This window comes from Corvus brachyrhynchos, unplaced genomic scaffold (genome assembly GCF_000691975.1).
Source record: "Corvus brachyrhynchos isolate BGI_N302 unplaced genomic scaffold, ASM69197v1 scaffold60, whole genome shotgun sequence".
NCBI classification, from domain to species: domain Eukaryota; kingdom Metazoa; phylum Chordata; class Aves; order Passeriformes; family Corvidae; genus Corvus; species Corvus brachyrhynchos.
Window position 1 is genome coordinate 1,761,367 of NW_008236767.1, and position 9,697 is coordinate 1,771,063.

The following is a 9,697-nucleotide window of genomic DNA, read 5'->3' on the forward strand; positions in this document are numbered from 1 at the left end:
CTCCACAAAGGCATCTGCCAGCAGGACTTCAGAGGAATGTGAAACCAAATCATTTAGAAGTTAAAGATAGACGCAGAATACACAGCATCTTGAGCCAAGGTTTAAATTCATCCCTCTCTGCCTGGCTTCTTGCAAAGCTCTGCTTGTCAGCTTGCCTCTGTCTCCTCTAGCAGCTGCAATATTCCCTAAAAAAATAACATCATTCTGGATACTTGGGAATTACTAAGGTGGCAAAAGAGATCATGGTGCATACAGTAGGGTAAGTAGGAAGCTTGCCTCTGCATGCATTTGCTAGGGTGGTTCCTCTGGGCTTTCCTGCTGTCTTCAGAACACTCTGGCCATTCCTCTAGGATGAGGTGGATACTTAAATAATGCTTATCCCCGGCGATTTAGCCTCCCGTTTTCCCCACATGGAGCATTTGAACTTTATTCTTCAGTGAAGTGTTAACTCACAAGGTTACTTTTTCTAGGCATACCTAGGGAGTCTTGGGCTTTAATAATTTTGCCATTACAGTTTGGAGTACTGTTTTCCTAACACATAATTTTTGTTATATACCTTTGTTTTCATTAGTGAGACATGCTGTTTGAAATGGTGCTTATTATTACAAAGTTGAAAAGCAAGTTGTTTTCTGTGTTAGAGAGGATGTAATCAATGCTTGCTTGCTTGTTTGGCCATGGTTTCACTTACAAACTATTTCCTCATGGGTGAATTTGATTGCAACACAGGGTTAATTAAATTTAACCTTACTCGTTTGTTCCCAAATAATGCTTCTACTTGGAGTTTGATTTTTTTGTTTGGTTAGGGTATTTTTGGAAAAAAAAATAAATTTGGCTCTCATTTTCTCTGAACGAAGTCCTTCTAGCACTAATATAAACATGTGTGCATTCCCCTGGTAGTCCCCACTTAGACAGTGAATTTGTGAGTAAAAAAAAGGCTATTCAAGCTATCACGTTCTTTCTAGAACTTATCAGAAGTAATTTCAGTATCTAGGAGATACATTGCCTCATTGATCAACGTCTTTTCCAGGCAGCTTCTGAAACATTTTTGGTGAAGTTGTGATGTTCGTGTACCCAAGAGGATCTTAAAATACAGAAACTCATTTGGAAGTTAGATGTAGTATTTGTTATATAACAAGAACTTGTAGTCTGAGGGTTTCATCTGAATTTGTGCTTTGAGTGTGTGTTGCCTAAATGCCAGCATGCTTTTATCATTTATTCTGGGCATGTGTGTTTTACACTCGTAGTAGAGGAGCTCCTAACTTTGGATCTGGTGTCAGTTCACCCAAACATACTCAGAATTCCTGACGTGTTCGTACTGCCCATAATAGCCATAGGAAATAGGTGCTGTCTGCGGATAGCTGAAACGCCTGACATTTTTGGTTATAGATATCAGTGCTGAAGGGATGCATATAATGGCAGTCTGTGTCATGCAAAATACGTGAAAGTGGGTGAACTAAAATAGAAACAGTTCCTCTGTTTCAAGGAAAGATGATGTGTCTGGTATGTTCTGGTATCTTTCTGGCGTTTGATTGAGTTCATCCCTATTGCTCAGCTTGCCTGAATTCTGCAAAACATTTGGGTGTGTTTGGGTGAGCAGATCTGCTGTGAAGTGTTTTCTGTGTGATTGAGTGTAGGGGATGGAGAAGAAAGAGATAGACAACCTTTAACGTAAATCTGGAACAACAAAAAAAACGGATGCAGGGATGAGAAATGGCATTCAGGTAATTTCTTTTGCAGTTTAATAGCTGGGTATTCTTTTAAGTAGCTCAGACTAGCTCAGCACTTCAGTCCCATGCTAAATTTCCAGGCCAACAGTTGCTTACATGAAGGAATTTTTTTGCATTACATTAAGGAATTACTGTAATATTTGTTTTGGTATTGAAGTGGAAGACCTTTGAGACAAAAAATGCCAAGATAAGTAAAATTTGCAGTGAGGCTTGGTGAAGTTGTGGTTAATTTCTGGCTCTTGCACAGGGTTCTGTGCAGCTTCAGGCAAGCCAAAGCCCCTGCAGACCAGAAGGGGTTGGAAGGGGGTGAAAACACCTTTATTATTTCTCTGTGTTACGTATCTAGGTAGCAGTTCCTCGGGCTAGGCATCGTCTCTGATAAGGTTTAACACAATAGGCTTCTGTTTCAGATGCACCCTTCCCATGGCTGTGGCCTCCCCAAGGAGGGAGGGAGAATCCACAGATTTAGAAGTAGGGGTTCACTGCACCTTTTATAAGCTTCCTAAACTGAAAGAGAAAAATAGACTGACATTCAAGAGGTGAGCAGAAAATAGAATTAATGTTCCATGGGAAATTCCTGAGTCAGTTCAAAATTAAATTGCATTTCCCTACCGCAGTGTATTGCTTTTCAGAAGTTATAGTTCAGGAGCATGATGTTCCCATTTCATTATCTGAGACCTTCTCCCATAATTAAATGTCCAAGAGGCACTGGGAGCTATGTCACAAAGAAACATGCTTTGAATTCTGGGAAGTGAAGCTGCCTGAAAAACCTCACTCCTGGAAGGCAATGAGCATATGACCCCGGAACAGGATGTTCCCAGGGTAAAGAACTACATTGTGGTATTGGATTGACTTTAAGAAGTATGTTCTGGTCTGTCTAATCCACCTGAAATAATATTTTCCAATTATCCTAGCAATAAATGGAAGACATTTAACTATCAGATAGACTGATAGTTTCCCATAGAAAATGTAGCTGTATTTATACAAATTCTAAATTAATATAATGTTGGCATGTTTACTGAAATGGAAAATCATTGGCCGGCTGTTAGGGTGAATTTTTCTTGGTTAGGGTGAGTATGGTACTGCGTGTGTTCAGTGATGATGGTACTACACACCAGCATGATACTGCTGAGGTTTTTTGGTAAGGGTGTGGTACCTGGAACCTCTCTGTCTCCTTGCCCTCCTTCTCTCCCTGCCCCATTCTCCCTCATTAGCCATGTGCTCCTAAGGTGACTAGGATTTGTTGGGAAGTGGGGAGGGAGGAAGGAGAGAGAAGGAGACGACATCACTTTCTTGAATGCTTTTGTAACAAGGTATTGCTAGGGATGGTGACACCCTCTTCTTCTTGATCTTCTGGACTTCTTGCCTCACTGCAGCCTTCCCTTCCCTTCCCTTGCTTTCCTTGCATTTCTCAGGACCCCCAGTAATCCCACACAGGGGCAAATGGAGAAGTGCTGCTGAGACAGAGGGGATGGGAGGGTGAGAAGGAGCCTGTCCCCAGCCCTTGTCTCTTGCTGCTGTAGAGAGAGAAGAGATCATGAAGGTGTTGATCTTCAGGGGCATCAAGCAGGGGTCAGAACATTGATGAAGCTGATGCCTCCTGGTTTTGGGTACTGTGTGAGTGGCTGAGGTGCTACTCTGCTGCTGGTACAGTGTTCATCACTAGCATATGCCATGCTTTCCTGCTCTGAGGAGCTGACTGGTGTCTCCTAGGGTGAAGCACTGCTTTGTCATGGCTGGTAGCATGTCTGCTTCTCAAGGAGGCTGGTCATGGTCCCTCCCTTTTTGTTACCATTAAGTTGTAAGTGAGTTTGTCATGAGAGTTCAAAAACATCATGCTTTCTGAGGTGAAAATAGGTTTGCAGCATTTTTCCCTTTAATAAATCCTGCACTTTTTTCTTTGCAAACCATGCTAAAACCAGTGGCAGGGATATGCTTATGGGTATTAAAAATCCCTCCTTGCTAGACTTTACAGTTACTGTACATGGTTCCTATTTTCTTTCCTTCTTTCTTTCTGTCATGATCTTTTTTACTTTTGTAAAACTTTGCTCCTAGCCTCATCTTCAAGGTTTTTGCAGTGGTCATTTTGCCATAAATAAGAAAATGGACGTGTCATCAGGAACTGGTTGGTAAGCAGTTTAAGGACTGTTTCCCCAAGGTTCCCTGACAATGTGCTGGTATTTTTCTGAGCTCAAAAGAAGCAGCTTATAGTGATACAATTTCCTTTGGGTCCTAATGATTCTGCTCCCAGTAATTTGTTTTGGCAGAGTGTGACAGTCTGTATGGTGCACCACGCTGTAGAAAGCCTCAATTCTGTAATTTTGTCATTCTGTAAAAAAACACAAACCCACCCAACCCCCAAACTAATGCAATTATTATGTCCTGTGCAGCCATATTATCACCTCTGAGCCCACAAGTGGAAACCCAGGGAAATTGCCAGTCCAAGTGATGTCGGATCTCCTGCACTTACTATTCATTCTGGCTCCTGGTGTATCAGGGAATGAAGAACTTTTTGGCTAATTATTATCGTATGCAGTGACTTTACTTGGAAACACAGCGATACTTCCCATTAATAGGATGCTTAAAAATGCATCTAATGGCAGCTGTGGTAGTTGAGAGGATGTCTAATACCTAACAGTCTTGAGAAATACCTAAGTCTTGAAAAAATCATCCTTCCTGGCGGGGGGTGTTACAGGAAACTGAGTTTCACTGTCTCTTTCCTGTGTCTGAACCAATTACGTGGCCTCTTGCTATAGAACTTGATTCGGGCATTATACTCTGAGTAATAAAGAGATAAGAAAGCAGTGGAAATAATGAATCTTTATTAATTCATTTGCTGGCGTGGTGATAGCTGTTGGCTGAACATAACCTTCCCTGGGGCAGTGGAGGGAACAGGTCAGCTTCTGTGCCTGTGATCTTTGAGAAGCCATAAGAGGGGGTTTGGTGTATCCCATTCTGAGAGCAGTGATGGTGATACTTGCCTGGTTCTTTGACATGCTCCAGGATCAAGGGATGAAAGGTAGTACCTGCATGCTGCATTCTTACATTGTTTTATGTCTGTGGTAAGGATAAGACTAGTCTGGGATGAAATACCTCCTTGTTAATGTATAAGGAAATTAGCACTTAGTGGAACCTAAAAAAAAAAAAAGAAAAATGAAGCAGAGACAGAAAAGTCTGTCAGCAAGTAGACTTTGAAAGCAGTTTAATGACAACTTGTGGCTCATTCTTTTAAATACAATGAAAGTAAGCAAAGGCGAAGCGCAGAGGAACATGCTTGGAGTGAAGTTGTCCTTGAGTACTCTTTACCAAGTAACAGCTGCAGATACAATTAGTAATCTTGGGCTTTCCTGCTACATTTTAAAAATACCTCTTGTAACGGAAGTATGTGCTTTCGAGTAATTACTACCTTTTCAGTGCGTGGTCATTCTTAATGTGACATTGTCCTTGGAAGAAGATCAGGAACACTTTGATTCTTTCCAGATTTATAAAGCAATGATAGTTTGGCTAGCACAAGTTTCTGTCCCCCTGGCTTTTTTTAATGCACAACTCATTTATATTGGATTAAGTGACCTACTGTATCATTTGTGTGATATGGAAATACAATCCATTCCCTGTTTTTAGATCATTCAATTTTTTCCTGTAAATTGACTAGAGAATGACTAACTTTAGATCTAAAAAGTGTTAAATTACAAAGGCAACACAAGGATTTAAATATATTTTAACGGTTGAGTTAATAATTCTGAAATCTTGTTACTTTTTAAACATGGAATCCTAACTGTCTTGTATGACTGAAAGCTTTCTCACCTAATTGAAAAATTAAAGTTTTTCTAGGAGAGCTACCAAGTCCTTTATCTTGGTATTTGATGTGTATTTTTAATTGCTATTACAATAGCAAATACTTAACTTTTCTTTGAATATACACCAGCAATCTTGTTTCCAAACAGATCAAACAAGTTTCCAAACAGATATAACAAAATGCAAAGTGTTTTATGATTTTATTTTTGTTCTTAAAATTTTGATCAATTTCCATATCTCATTAGGGAAAATAAACGACATCAGCTTAAGGCAGCTACAAATTGTATTATGCAGGTTGGTACAGGAATGCAGGGAGAACTTAACAAAGCTGAGAGTCAACCTATGTTCTCTGCCAGGCTATTCGGTAAACAAGTCATGTTTTTTTCCTTAAAAAACCCACTTCTGATAATGCTATCTATCACGTTACTTCCCATACAACTTATTCTGCATCCTAGTTTCCCATCTTTCTCTGCCACCTGCCAGGCCTCTTCATCCAAAGCTCTGAGTTGTCTTCCCCCAGTTCCAGCCATGGAGTTGGATGACCCATCAAACACAGTCACAGCAAGTGGGGGAGGCTGGTGGCACATTCAGAAGTGGTAATTCAGCAAAAGTTCTTGCTCCATCTCCTCTGCTTGCCTAGAGCATCTCAGTTAGGGAGGAAATTTCTGGAGGAGACGCATTTTCAAATACAAGAGGTTGTGTGTGGCTTGCAAGGAGCCCCCTGAGCGCGTTTCCCGTAGACCCACGTCAGTTCAAAACAGAAGTCATCAGCAGAGGTGCAGGCCTTCAGCTGCCAGAGCAATCACTTGCACTTGTAAGCACTAAAACTCCCTGTGAACCATCCTTGGGGGATGAAGTGTGACTTCTGTTCTTAAACTCAGCGGCTGTTCTGTGATAGCAGCAGGAAGGTAACAGTTGTATCTGCCTGCAGAATTTTTGTGTGTGAAACAATGGAGGAATGAAGGCTTCCTCGCAAAAGAATGGTTAAAGATTCCTTTTAGCACAGGTAAAACTATTCCTTTTCAATAATTTTAGCTTTGAAAATTGCTGAAAATGTGTAAACAATACATTCATCCTGACTCTAATATCTGATATGTAGAGTTTCAGATCGGCCATAAAATTTAACAGAGCAACTGAAAAAAGGTTTTATAGTAGGAAGTGGAGGTAAACAGAGGAAACTTGCTAAAATGGTGATGGCAAAAAGCAATTATGTGACCCTAGGTGATAGCAAATATAATTTCAGAAATCATACAGTTAAATAAATAAAGGAGGTAGTGGATGGTTGAAAAGAATCCAAACAAATACAAGTTCTTCATCTACATTAAATCTGGTAATGTATTCTTAAATAGAATTTAAAGTGTTAAAGACTTTCGGAAAAATAATAGTCTCCAGGCTTATGTGAACTCTTTGCAGGTGAGTACATTTTCATGGAAGGGGGAATAGGTGGTGGCTGTGTGTCACGTGCAGTTACTCATAACTTGGTGGTAACTTGGACTGAATGAGCCTAATCTTTGCTGTTACACTTTTTAATATCGACTTTCATTGGAACAGTGTATTCTCTGTGAAAAAGGCATCAACTAAGAAGATAGACTGATAATTTTTCAGGCCACTCTCTTTTTCAGAAGGCGGAAATAAATTCCTTGTGCACAAAGCCTGAGCTTTGTAACTGTGCATGTAAAGTACTAAATAAGTCATTCATTGTGTTATGTCCAAGAGGAACCAAGCTTTGCCAGAAAGCAACCCCAGCCTAGCCAGGTCTGTCCATACCTATTTCACAGGTCATTAGTCCTATCCTTTTTCTGTTGTACACCACTGTAGGTGAGTGCTTGGGCTTGTACTAGGCTTGACTGCCTATACTGACAGGCTCCATGCAGAGTAAGGACATAAAATTGGGTATTTCAGCCTTGGAAGAAATAGTCCTACTTGTTTTTCCATCCTGCTTCTGGTGGATAGAGCAGATAAAAAGTGTGGAAGTTTATGCAAATACTGGCCCAGTCCTTGAGGGATTTCCAGTGTTTTGCACTGTGTGCTGATGAAAAACTACACACAACTTGGTGCCTTTTGTGAGGCAGCATTGCAAGGATATTCTTGGCTTCTTGGGTGCACAGAGACTGCAGTGGTGCTGTGTAGTTCCAGGAGGTTTGCTGAGCTGTGTCCTCGTAGCTTTTGACACCAGTACTGGCTGGGAAACAGCCAGTGGCACATCAGCTCTTCAGGAAAGGATAGAGGTTACTGTGGATCTCTGGTTGAACATGAATTGGCAATGTTGAGTTGTTGCACAATAGAAAGGAAAAAAAAGAAAGCACAATATTGGGCTGCAGATGAGACCACAGCCTGCAGGGCACAATCCCCACACTGGTGAGTGGCTCAGCTGGAGTTCTGTGTTCAGTTTGGAGCACTGCTGTTGAATAAAATGCTGACTGCTTTGGATGTGGAGAAGAGGGCAGGAAAAGTGACCAGCCATCCATAGGACATACTCCAAGGGGGAAACCCTGAAAGGGTTACGTTTTCTGAGCCTAAAGAAGAGCAGCCTTCTCAGGCATGAGTAGGAGAAAGGCAGGTTTTCAAGCACAGATAGCACAGTACAGGCTGTTGCAAAGACAGCCAGGAATCTCTTCTCTGTGCCATGGACAAAGAGAAATGGATCTAAAATGAAACAAGGAAGATGAGGTAAACTCTAGGAAAGTTTTATCCACAAAATACCTTGCCAGTGGATCTTGTGGAGTTTCCATCACTGGAAGTGTTAGAAATGACTTTAATAAACATGAACAAAGTGTATCTGACTCCTATCTCCCAGTGGGAGGTGGATTACATATCTTTCCTACCATCCCTGTGATTTGGTGATACTGGTGATAATAGCTCATGGAATTATTTTAATGACAGACATTCTTTCTAAATTCTGGTTGCAAAGATCTCTCTGCAGAGTGGAATGCTTTTTGCTGAGGTGCAGGAGGCACTTAATCATCATATAATTTCCTCATTTTGAAATGTTCCTTAGATAAGGCATAAACAGCTGGCTTTGCATTTCAGCTTGAATATCATTGTCCTGAAATACTTGAGGACATCACTTTGTCAGCTGCCACTTGACAGTCCATCCTAAATCTGAAACATGTAATTGGATTCTTCGGATGAAATCTGAGTTTCCTTTGAAGTCATGGGGTTTCATAGGGTAAAAATTTCACACTGAGGACAGAGTGATGTCCACTTGTATGTGCTTAGCTTTACTGTCCTAGGCAGGCCTGTTGTTTTCAGGACAGGGTTGTAACAGTGTGTAACCTTTGCTATGACAAACATTTGGCTGCAGAAGGGGGCCTTTGGAGTTCTTGTGTGGGTGAGTGAGAGCTGCGATAGGCATTACATGAGGTGAATTAATTTTTTTTTTCTTTTTTTCAGATAATGTGAACAAAACTAATTTACACCATCTGTTCTGAAATAGTAGAAAAGCAACATCCATTTTTTTTTTGCTTGATGTTTCTTTTGATAATACTTTAGTCACTCTGTATTCTCTTTAGTGTAATGTAATTTCTTCCCTTTTTCTCATTGAGGAAAGAGATGTTCTCCCACCAAATGTATTTTTATTGCCAGTGGCCTTCAGTTTGCATTTAGTATTCAAGCAACTATAGCTGCAAGTTGAATGTTTCTTCAGCTACTGGATAATCCGTCCTGATGAAATGCATGCAGAGAAGTTTCCAGGTGCTATGAATTGGAGTAGTTCCATTGGAAATACTCTGGCTTTGTTTATGCCAGTGCTAATTCAGAGCAAGGTCACTGGTCACAGATTTAGAGTAGGTGACAGTCATAACGTCATCCTAAAAAAGACATCACATTGATGTAGATACTCAGTGTCAATCTCAGAGCTGAGAGTTAAATTTTTGTGCCTCATAATGTGTTGCTGTATTTCACATCCAGATTTCTCTGCAGGCTTTTCTTAACTGTGCCACGATGTGCCATGTGTAGGAATTGCATGTGTATACCTAAGGCTAAAGTAAGCCCACAAGAAAGCACAAACCCCAGACTTTAGGACCACCAATATGTCTGTTGTTAATAACCTTAAAATGTTATTATTATGCTAACACTAGAAATATAATTAAATTGGACTGATTAGAAACTGCCATTAGAGGGAAGAAGACAGAGGAAAACAGTTTCATCCTCACAACATCATGTTTTCATTGACC

The 9,697-nt window shown here is 40.6% G+C and overlaps 1 protein-coding gene across 3 annotated transcripts in view; it reads left to right on the top strand.

The window, feature by feature from the left end:
• DTNA (dystrobrevin alpha) overlaps positions 1-9,697 on the top strand; it is a 193,059-nt gene that overhangs the window by 12,617 nt on the left and 170,745 nt on the right. For 2 of the 3 annotated variants that reach the window (XM_017727423.1, XM_017727422.1), the window contains exon 1: positions 74-259. The exons of the other annotated variant lie outside the window; for it this stretch is intronic. Coding sequence is in view for 1 of the 2 variants with exons in the window: in XM_017727422.1 (XP_017582911.1) it covers positions 243-259 (17 nt within the window). In the remaining variant the exon portion in view is untranslated. Of the gene's footprint in view, positions 1-73; positions 260-9,697 lie in introns of those variants that run through there. 3 annotated transcript variants of the gene reach the window in all.